This window comes from Myxine glutinosa, chromosome 1 (genome assembly GCF_964187855.1).
Source record: "Myxine glutinosa chromosome 1, kmMyxGlut1.1, whole genome shotgun sequence".
Taxonomy (NCBI): Eukaryota; Metazoa; Chordata; class Myxini; order Myxiniformes; family Myxinidae; genus Myxine; species Myxine glutinosa.
This window is the reverse complement of record NC_136261.1, coordinates 311,474,389-311,486,888: the sequence shown is the minus strand read 5'-3', so window position 1 is coordinate 311,486,888 and position 12,500 is coordinate 311,474,389. Positions and strand designations below refer to the sequence as shown.

Genomic DNA, 12,500 nt, shown 5'->3' with positions numbered 1-12,500 from the left:
AACAATCAATTAATCTGTAAATACTACTTTTGATTAATGTTATGATAAAATAATTCATTAATCTGCAAATATTACAATCTATTAATCTTTAAATACTACAATCAATTGATTTGTAATTAAAACAATCTGCTACTGTATCATGTAAATACGATAAAATTAATCAGTTAGTCTGTAATTAAAACAATCCATGAAACTTTAAATACTACAATCGATTAATATGTAAATACTATAACCGATTGAGTCATCATTAAAAAGAATGTATTAATATGTAAATACGATACAATGAATTGGTTAATCTGTTATGAAAACAATCCATCAATCTGGAAATATAAAATTATGGATTAATCTGTAGATAAAGCAATTGATTAATCTGCGAATAAACGATGAATCATTCTGCAAATAAAGCATTCACCTGATGTGTTCAAATGAATCTTCATATCTCAAGTTAATTGGTGATTTGTTGTTAACGAGTGCTTGATTACAGACTTACACACTTTGAACCACAGCTTCCTTGTCTACCTCCTCTCTACACACTTACTTTGCTCGTTTGTTTTCGTTTTGTTTTCCACGCATTCGCTTTGCGTTTGTGAGATGTTCCTGGATCCACACGATCTTTGTATGTTCTCGTCGTGCTTCGAACAACCTTTCATGACTGAAGCTCGTTTAAGCAACTCCAAGTTGCAGTTGCTCTTTCAGATAGATGATCAAGATAATCGATTTCATGGTGATCGATAATGGCTTCCTTGAGACAGAGTAATTAAAGGTGTTGTGTTCCATTGTTGTTGTGAGTTGTGGAAACGCCATTCCCAGGTCGGGCTGTGAGTCTGGATCCTTCAGCGAACGACTTTGGGTAAATGGGAATTCACTGTTAGCATTTTGCAATGACATGCGATCAGGCCAGGAGAGGAGGAGGCAAGGTGGAAGTGCACGAGGGAGCAATGTATAAGTTGAGGAGTGCTGGTATTCGAAGTGGAGCGGTGTGCAAAAGGGGCAGTGTGTGATCACGGTGTGTAATGATCACGTGGGATTGTGTGAATGCTTATGTAGACACCAGTCTGGGTGGCAGTTTTTGAATTGATCGTCGTCTATATATTACACAAATGAAAAATTGCAGAATTTATCACTTCCCCCTCGTATGCATCATGTGTGCCTTTTTCATCAGCTCCTCTTATTCGCATGCCATCTTCCTTCCTACCTCCCCCCCTCCCCCCCCACCCTCCACCCTTCTCCTCTCCAAGACCCTGATTTCTCCTTGCCTTTCCTATTCCCTACCCTTCCTTGCATTTGACAAATTAGATACGTTCCTCAATTCCTCAAAACTTGCATACGAAATATGTAGATGCCACATCATCAACTAAAACGGCACTGGGTAGAGAGCACACCTCCGCCAGGCTGAACAGTTTATGTTTTCTATCCCAATGATAGGCCGGATCTGGATTCGGAACTGAACCAAGATCAATTTGGCCTGTCCTTGTCGCCTAACCAACTCGTCAACAAAGTTGTGGCATAAGCCATCCACAACTTTTTGAAATATCATGCTATATATCGTTTTCGGCCATATCACTCAATGGTGAAGAATCATGACTTTAAAAAAAAAAAAAATTTCGTATCCGGATTCAAACCTTCACCAAAATTGAATCAATTCGTCCTTGTCACACACCCAACTTGTCCAAAACGTTTCGTCCGAATCCGTGCACAACTTTTTGAGATATCCTGCTATGTATCGTTTTTCGCCCAATCTCTCAATGGTGAAGAATCACTGTAAAAAATCTACTATCCAGAGCCGGATGTTCACCAAAATCTAATCATTTTGTCAACGTTATGTTCACAACCCCACCACCAAATTTCGTCCGAATCCGTCCACAACTTTTTGAGATATCCTGTTCACAAACAGACAGACAGATAGAAAGGGGTCAAAACAAAACCTCCATCCGTCTTCAGTGGCGGAGATAAAAGGACAAGAGTGCAATGATATCTTCTCAAAATAAGTGGTGATGACCTTTGCATATAATAAACGGGTCAACACCAAATTATCAAAATATAACATCGAGCCACAGGTGACATTGAAGGTGAGAAGCACCAGGTGACAGCGGCATCATGAGTGGACTAACGAATGAGCTGATGAATGTACTAGGAGGGGCCTCATACGAAGTGGCTCGGTCAGACACAACCTTCAGCTTAATTGCTCAGATCACAATCAACACTCAACAGAAGGAAAATGTTTTACTTTCAAATGGTTACATGGAAAAACAAAATCCGAAAACAATAATCGTCACGTGAAAGTGATTTCAAGATTGTTTCTGGGTGAAAAGTAATTTTACTGAAAATAATGAAACCAGAGAAAACCGCTTTTTGAATCTTCAGAGAGATCCATCTACACCACAGGAAATACATTCAGGAAAATCCTTGAGCCTCGAGTGTATCCATCTTGGGATTGACAACAGTGCAGTCATCTTGGGAAGACTTTGGAATAGACAACAACTTAAAGAAAATGATATTGGCCTCATGATTGAATCATTTTCCCCTCCTGTCTGCATGGTCCCACATATTTACTTATAACATTACGTTTATCAATTGAATATGATCTTCGATCTTCCATTAAACTCCATTATCTTCCATCCAAAGAAAGCTGCATACGGCAACCAAGAAAAGCTACACAAGGTAAGCCCTTTGCTGTTTCAAACCCTACCGAGGTTCTTCTACAGCTGCAGGCATTCACAAGTAGCACATAGATACATGAGAATCCCATTGTTGCATGCCTCCATCAGCTGCTAGACCGAGCCATCTGGTGACCATTGATTAGGTGAGAGCTGATTGGTTGTTCCTTCCAATTGAGGTGAGAGACATGATTTGATCTTAATATTTATATGATGAATGCTTATATATTTATAACATAATATTTATATGATGAATGCTTATATATTTATAATATAATATTTATGTGATGAATGCTTATATATTTATAATATAATATTTATATGATGAATGCTTATATATTTATAATATAATATTTATGTGATGAATTTATAATATAATATTTATATAATATTTATATCATGACTATAATATTTATATGATGAATTTAATATTTCTATTTATATGATGAATATTTATATGATAATCTTAATATTTATTTGATCTTTGATATATATATTATATATATATATATATATATATATATATATTTTTTTTTTGATATATATATATATATATATATATATATATATATATATATATATATATATATATATATATACAACTGTGAGAAATAGTAGAAACTCCACAGTACGAGCAGGGCGTCTCATTTGCATTAAATAAATAATCGGGAGGTTAAATCAGACGCGGACGTAGCTTCAGGACGTCGATCTTTAATTTGACAAGCTTTCGACCAACAAAGGTCTTCTTCTTAGTCGTCCCCAAGTTCAACTCGCCGCTCGCTCCGAACTTGGGGACGACTAAGAAGAAGACCTTTGTTGGTCGAAAGCTTGTCAAATTAAAGATCGACGTCCTGAAGCTACGTCCGCGTCTGATTTAACCTCCCGATTTTATATATATATATATATATATATATATATATATATATATATATATATATATATATATATATATATATATATATATACGTATATATATATATATATATATATATATATATATATATATATATTTATATATATATATATATACGTATATATATATATACGTATATATATATATATATATATATATATATATATATATATATATATATATATATATATACATACATACATACATACATATATATATATATATATATATATATATATATATATATATATATATATATATATTATGTGTGTGTATATATTGGCTTAGCGGTTAGGGTGCCGGCTTGGGATCAGAGGATCCTGAGTTCGAATTCTGGTCGATCGTTGAATTAACACCAGGGGGGTTGACTCAGCCTGTCATCCTTCTGAGGTCGGTAAATTGAGTACCAGCTTGCTGGGATGAATGATCACGGTGTGTACCCCGATTTAGAATAGGTACACCGTATCCCTGTGCATCGTAAGAGGCGACCAAGGGTTGGTGTCAGGAAGGGCATCCGGCCATAAAAACATTGCCTCAAACAGGGTCATGGGGCCTGCAAGGCCAACCCCCGCTCTAGCGGGGGAAAATGGCCTTAAAACGATCATATATATATGCATGTATTTGTAAATGTTTAAACAGCAAACACTATTATATTTACCTGAAATTCAATTTTTGGCTGTAGAAACGTGTGCAAAACAGAAATAATAATAATACAGTAATGATAATATAAAATGATTTTTAAAAAATAATAGCGACTGATTGCGGCAATTTATTGTTGACATTGATGTAGCCACACCTCCGGGCACCTTGGCGAATGAGCGAAGAGCGGAGCGTGCCATCTCCCCTCCGTTTGGTTGGACTTGATCCTGGCTCCGCCCACAATCTTTGCTCGAGTCCAGATCCCTCGCACAAGATCTGCGGCGCACGTTCCCTCAAAAGTTGTTCCACGTGGAGGGTGTACGTGCACTCTCTCCAAGGTCCACGATAATTTGCACCTTTTGATTTTGGTCGAACTGTACCATTCAACTGGAAGGTATGTTTTCTCTCCTGCAAACCTATTTCATTTGATATAGATGTATATGTTATATTCCTGGCTTACGCGGCTCGCTTGTGCTCTTTGAGACGTCGAACAAACCCCCGCCCCCCCTACACGACCCCTCAACCCCCATTCTCTTTACAGGCTTTTTCCCACCTCTGCACCAGCGCAGAATAGCAGGTGCCATGGACCTAAGCATGGAACAGCATCGATGGATGCCTCATCATACGGTGCTGAACGCTCAGCATCCGGACGCACACCATCCGGGTCTGGGTCATAACTATATGGAACCTTCACAACTTCTTCCACCTGATGAGGTGGATGTATTTTTCAACCATCTGGATGGACAGGGAAACCCCATGACCTCCTATTATCCGAACCCGGCACACGCAAGGGCTGCCGTGCATGGAGGCTACCGCGGTCCTCCGCATGGTAAGTGAGCCCCCCCCCCCTCAAGCTCCTCGAGCATAAGGTGTGGGTCTAACAGCTCCCCCCATGCCCCATATTCTGGAACCTTTAAGAAGTTTTAACCAATGTTAATATTCGCGGTGAGTGTCCCGAATGAGCAAGTCGTCATGATTAAATGATGGGCCAGAAACTCTGTGTACCTGTTTGCGCAAATGTGTCGGATTTGTCACATTTTGGAAACTTGAACCACAGCCCAGCGGGTGAAACATTTACCAAAACAAATTGACAAAAAGCAAAAATGACCCCCTCCCCATCTTAGGCCTACAATAACAGGAAATTCACAAATTGGTAAACAAGGGCACCCATTTTAAGGGCCATTCCTCTAAGAGGCAACCATTCCTGCAGTATTCTTCCCACTCCACACTCTACAGAGAGTCGTTCCCCATTGGAACATGAAGATTATGTTTACCCATCACTTTAGGTGACATGTGGAACCCCTCTGTATTGTGCTGCCGATTGTGCTTTCGAATACCAAGCGATTGACCCCTTACTATCTTTTTAACCGTTAAGGCATTTCTATTTAACACTAACCTTAAAGCTTACCATAACCAGGAATATATAAATACCAAGCGATTGTGCTGCCGAATATCAGCTGGTTCTCAATCCCCTACCTCTGAATCACATCTTGTCTTACCGAAGTCCTTTCCACCTGGCCCGCAGGACGCCAGGTCTGTCGCCCGCATGTGCTGCACGGTCCACCCATCCCCGCCTGGCTTGATGGCGGCAAAGGTCTTGCGCCGCATCCACACAACACCTGGGCCGTGGGCTCATTCCCCAAGGGGCCCATGGCGCACGGTTCGGTCGGGGTCTACCCGGGAAGCTCGGGATGCTCGCCGCTCGCTCCGAGCCCTCAGCTCTTTCCTTTCCCACCGACGCCACCCAAGGACACTTCACCTGAGCAGGGCCAGCAGATTCGCCGCGAAGACAAGGATGCCAAGCTTCAGTTGGCAGAAGCTGCAGGCATGAAGCTTGAGGGTTCGAGTCCCATACGTGGCACCATGGGTGGCTGTACATCCCCACACTCAACTTACCATCCCATCCCCACGTACGCCACGCCGTACATGTCTACGTCTCACGACTACGGACACGGTGCGCTCTTCCACCCGGGCAGTCTGATCGGAGGAGCTGCGTCCAGTTTCACCCCACGCAGCAAGTGTAAATCCCGTTGTACCACGGGTGAGTACCTGGAGGAAGGAAGATCGATAATTCTTACATGCAATGCAATAATCAACATGAACATAACGTGAACTGGCTATTCTAGTCTAATTGTGGGGGCTATAAGGGGTTAGTGGGGATGGGGGATGTTGGGATTATATAAAGGAGCATCTTTTGTTCTCTCGTTGACCGCCAGTGTCCATGGGCACCTGCAATGACCCCTTACTATCTCTTTAACCATGAAGACATTTCTATTTAACATTAACCTTAAAGCCTACCATAACCAGCATATTTTACCGTTAAACGATTTATGTTTAATCGTTAAAGTGTTTATATCCAAAAAGTCGAAAACATTTCAATTAATCGCTGAAGCATTTCGACTGGACTGCTAAAGCATCCTCATTTTGTCTGGATTAGGTGGGGTTAGTGGGGTTTGGGGGATGATTGTTATCTAAATTATTTATTGTCAAAAATATGGGAAAATGCATGCGCGAGTGTACGGGTGGATGTACATCTGCCTTTACGCAAACCTAATTCCGTAAACTGTGCACCGAAGTGGATACAAAAATAAATATCGGAATCTATTTCAAACTAAGTGTATTTAACAATACATACATATAATTAAATTAAGATTTTTTTAAATTTTCATTAAATGATCTGAATATTAATGCTGATTCCACTTCCTATTTGTGCTGCTGTTTTTCACAGTATATTATAATAGAGGGAATTTGTGCAATTATTGGTTTATTTTTGTAAATATCTACCGATGTAAAGTGTATGATTGACCGCATTGTCTTATTACGAAACTTCTTGGTCTATAACCGCTGCGTTTTCCTCGATGGTAGAGTTCAAATCAGATAAAATATAGATCCAACATCCCATTGACTCACTGTTGTGGGGTTTTTTTAAATCGACCAACCAACCCTCCCGCAACAGAGGTCCAAAAGCCCAGTGGTCGCTGTTGAGGAGCAAGCAATATTTCAATAGCAAGTGCGTTATACAGGGAGTTTCAAAAGTCAAGAATCATAGGAAATATATATATATATATATATATATATATATATATATATATATATATATATATATATATATATATATATATATATATAATTTGAGACGATGTCTTTTTGGCAGACAGTAAGTATGTCGTAGACTGATAGAATTGCCCCACATAGTCCAAATTCAATGCCACTCGCCATATTTATTTGGGAACACCTAAAATTGGTGTTTTATACCACGAGATCATGTTATTATTGAAGATCTAAAGAATGAAATCAGCAACGAATGTGCTAAATCCAATGTGTCAATGTTAGGGCACATTCAATAAAACCTACATACAATCATTGATATACATACATGCATGTCACACAATTTGAGCCGTATTATAATAAAATTGTAAAATAAATATCCCTATGATTCTGGACTGCTGCTGAGAGAAGGTAGTCGTAAAATTTATGGCGATACTTATAATGCCAATCATCCTTTGTTTTGTTTTTTTAACCGATAGACCATTCCTTGAGGTGACGCTGCCCAGTTTACCAAACACAGTTCAACATGGAATATTGTAACACGAGAATACCACGTCTTCTTGATGTTGTATGTACATGCTGTACACTGTGTAAGAAACATGATTATGCCAATGGCCGCCCGTGGTCGAATGTAGGACTCACCAAACCAGTTTAGAGGTGGGCACTGAAAACAATTCGGGGATGATCATAGTTTCTTTATTGCAAGCATATGATCAGTAAGTTGGTGGCTTTGCCGAGAACATCACTGACTGGCAGAAAAAAACCTGAATTTTCCACAATAATTTCCGGTGGTGGAGGTTATGTTTTCACCTGCCGATCTGTTGGTCTGTCTGTCTGTTTGACTGTCTGTGAGCAGGATATCTCAAAAGGTTATGGACGGATTCGGATGAAACTTGGTGGGTAGGTTCGGTGGGTGACAGGGACAAATTGATTAGATTTTGGTGAAGATTTGGATGCAATAATTTTTAAATGATTTTTTTTACCATCGAGAGATATTGCGAAATAAACGATATACAGCACAATATTTCAAAAAGTTATAGACGGACTCGGATGAAACTTCGTGGGTAGGTTCGGTGGGTGACAAGGACAAATTGATTAGATTTTGGTGAATATTCGGATGCAATAATTTGAAAATGATTTTTCACCATCGAGAAATACAGCCAAAAACGATATATAGCACAATATTTCAAAAAGTTATGGACGGACTCGGATGAAACTTGGTGGGTAGGTTCGGTGGGTGGCAAGGACAAATTGATTCGATTTTGGTGAAGATTCGGATGCAATAATTTGAAAATGATTTTTCACCATCGAGAGATAGGTCCAAAAATAATATACAGCACAATATTTCAAAAAGTTATAGACGGATTATGACAAAACTTGGTGGATGAGTTTGTTAGGTTTCAACAATAAGAGATTAGATTTTGGTTCAGGCCCGAATCCAGATCTGGCCTATCAGTGGGATACAAACTTTAAAATGTTCAGCCTAGCGGAGGTATGCGCTCTACCGAGTGCCGTTTTAGTTACCTTCACCACCGAAGGTGGACGGAGGTTATGTTTTCACCCCTGTCTGTTTGTTTGTCTGTTAATGTGCAGGATATCTCAAAAAGTTGTGGACGAATTCGGATGAAATTTGGTGGACAGGGTGGGTGTGTGACGAGGAAGAATTGATTCGATTTTGGTGAACATCTGAATCCGGATACAATAATTTTTTTAATGATTCTTCACCATTGAGTGATAAGGCTAAAAGCGATATATAACAGGATATCTGAAAATGTTATGGACTGATTTGGACGAAACTTGGTGGACAGGTTGGGTGTGTGACAAGGACGAATGGATTCGATTTTGGTGAAGATCTGAATATGGATTCGGATATGAGAATTATTTAATTTTCAAAGTGATCCTTTACCATTGAAAGATGGGACCAAAAACGATATTATAGCATAATATCTCAAAAAGTTGTGGACGTATTATGACAAAAGTTGGTGGATGAGGTTGGTTAGGTGGCCAGAACAAGCCAATTTGATTTTGGTTCAGGTCCAAATCCAGATCTGGCCTATTAGTGGGATACATAACGTAAACTAATCATCCTGGCGGCTCTGTATACCGAGTGCCCTTCTAGTTGTACCTGTTTTCTTCTGTAGTTTTTCTTTTATAAAGATGTTCTCCTGTGTTTATTTAATATTTTAACAGTGATGGTGATGGAGGAGCTTGTACATTAGTAGACCTTTTGTTTTACATGAATTCCAAGGACATTCGTTGTCAATGGGATTCAAATCTGGGTTCTCCTCTGTCATGAGGTGTGGGGGAACACAGGCCAATAATGACACTTTATAATATATTTAATAAGGTAAAACCACTGTTTTTATTTATTCTAAATAAGAAAACTGTAATAATCACCACCGCACATCCCCTCTTGCAAATCCTCTTATCTGAGAAAACAAGTGTCAAATGTCTGGTGATTATTATATGAAAATGATGAAGCAATCGGAAACAAATTGAGTGGAACACTTGCAATTTATTTATCATTTTCAATCACTTGACAGCATTGATCTTTCAAGCTTTAGGAAGTGAAAGATGTGAGGTATCGATTGGACACATCATTTGGGCATTTCCATAGTGTCGAGGTTGGCTAAGAACCAGGCATTACAAATATATTGAATAACGTAAAGATTTTTTAAGTGGTGGAGCCGCTCCAATATTTGGCTATGTCCATCCGTCCGTCAAATAATGAAGAAGAAGAACCTTCTAACCCACCGTGTTTAATTCTAAAATGTTCCAAAGGGTTCTGAAGAGTAATTCTAAAGGGTAATTATAATGCGTTTTAAAGGGTAATTCTAATGGTGTCTAAAGGGTAATTCTAAAGGATAATTATAAAGGGTAATTATAATGAGTTATAAAGGTTAATTCTAAAGGATAATTATAAAGGGTAATTATAATGAGTTATAAAGGTTAATTCTAAAGGTTAATTCTAAAGGGTAATTCCAATGGTGTCTGAAGGGTAAATTTAAAGGATAATTATAAAGGGTAATTATAATGAGTTCCAAAGGGTAATTCTAAAGGGTAATTCTAATGGGTTATGAAGGAAAATTGTAAAAGCTTCTAAAGGCTAATTTAAAAGGGTAATTATAAAGGATAATTCTAAAGGGTTATTCTAATGGGTTCTGAAGGGCAGTAAATTCTACAAGGTAATTCAAATGGGTTATAAAGGGCAATTTGAATGGGTTATAAAGGGTAATTATAATGGTGTTAAAAGGGTAATTCTAAAGGATATTCTAAGGGGTAATTATAATGAGTTCTAAAGGGTAATTCTAAAGGTTAATTCTAAAAAGTAATTCTAAAGGGTAATTCTAATGGGTTATAAAGGATAATTGTAAAAGGTTTGAAAGGCTAATTTAAAATGGTAATTCTAAAGGATAATTCTAAAGGGTAATTATAATGGGTTCTAAAGGGTAATAAATTCTAATGGATAATTCTAATGGGTTCTAATGGGTAATTATAATGGGTAATTCTAATGGGTTCTAAATGGTTAATTAATTCTAACGGGTAATTCTAATGGGTAATTTTAAAAGGTTCTAAAGGGTTCTGAAGAGTAATTCTAAAGGGTAATTCTAATGGGTTCTAAAGGGTTAATTAATTATAAACGGTAATTCTAAAGGGTAATTCTAATGGGTTATTTAATGAGTTTTAAAGGGTAATTCTAAAGGGTTGAAAAGGGTAATTCTAATGGGTTTTCTTCGTTCTAGGCTTTGACTATTTCACATAACAAGACCGAAAGTCCAACAATGGTGTAGCCGGGCTTGTAAAATATTATAAACCACAAACCCATATGATTAGCTTTTTTAACAGTCGCTAATGCTGTTTATAACATTAAACAAAGAAATTTGGAGGAATCTCGACATCCGTGAGGTAAGTTTTACTTACAGAACTGAGGGAAGATCTACTGTAATCTATATACCCCACGAGGATTGGGTTAATAACATGCTATCAAAAAACCGAGGCGAATTCCTTACTTCCGCGGTTGTTAGTACCGCACACCGCTTATCATTGATTCATGAACTATACACTGCTTCAATCCAATAAATATGTATTCACGACATTGGGATTAAAGTGTTATGGTCATATTTACTATATTAATTATGATTATTGCGAAAACGATACAACTGAAACGATACACTACTGTATTAATAAACCTGAGCTTAATTTGTCCGAAGCGGCCCAAAGGTGAGGCATGAAGCCTAAGGCCAATACGTACCGTATTGTTGGAAGACCGTAACGCTGATGCTTTCGATATTTCATGGTCATTTTAACAATCGGTTTGTTTATCTTTCACACTGGATGAAAAACGTTAAGGTAGAGCATGGCGATTGTGATATATGACAGGTTCGACGATATGTTCGGCATGAACGAAATTGGAATCAAAATGCCGGAGTGTGGAGAGTCAGCCACCGTACCGCCGTAATGACATCAGACGTAATAACATCACCGTGTCATGCGACCAGATCATCAGCTCTGATTGGGAAACGTTTGAGGGAACATACATCCATACATACATACATACATACATACATACGGACGGAAAAACACTGTTCCAGATGGCTTTGCCCGATGGGCTACGCCATAAAAATGTCAAACTGAACCACTTACTTCAGACATGGATGCGATATATATATATATATGTATATATATATATATATATATATATATATATATATATATATATATATATATAAATAAATAAATATATATATATAAATGGGAACATAACTATGGAAAACTAGAGTTAAGGGAAGATTTCCTGCCACAGTGATGTAAATTACTTGTAATACAACATATATAGCATTGTAAATCCAAATTCCCAAACTCATTTCCACCGTTCATGTCATGCCTTTTTCCCACGAGGCCAGAAGGTCGCGAATGCGTGAACTGCGGCGCCACATCCACCCCACTCTGGAGACGAGACGGGACGGGGCATTACCTGTGCAATGCATGTGGTCTCTACCACAAGATGAACGGGCAGAACAGACCGCTCATTAAACCCAAGCGTCGCCTGGTGAGCACCGTCAATCTGTCTTCCGCCAAAACAAACGCTTCCTGGATAAGCACATACATATACATATGCATACACATACATATGCGTGTCACGGATGTAATGATCCAGTTTACATGGTGAACTTTTTTGTGTGTTATTTGTATACTGTTTGCTTCCAGATTGTGTGCCATGTCTGTGCATAACTTTATTTCAA

General features: G+C 38.3%; 1 protein-coding gene across 1 annotated transcript in view; it reads left to right on the top strand.

Annotated features, from left to right (window-relative positions):
• LOC137439954 (GATA-binding factor 2) overlaps positions 1-12,500 on the top strand; it is a 35,056-nt gene that overhangs the window by 3,695 nt on the left and 18,861 nt on the right. Inside the window, exons 2-5 of the mRNA XM_068136252.2 lie at positions 4,361-4,603; positions 4,751-5,038; positions 5,735-6,250; positions 12,162-12,307. Coding sequence (XP_067992353.2) covers positions 4,792-5,038; positions 5,735-6,250; positions 12,162-12,307 — 909 coding nt within the window. The 5' untranslated portion in view covers positions 4,361-4,603; positions 4,751-4,791. The remainder of the gene's footprint in view (positions 1-4,360; positions 4,604-4,750; positions 5,039-5,734; positions 6,251-12,161; positions 12,308-12,500) is intronic.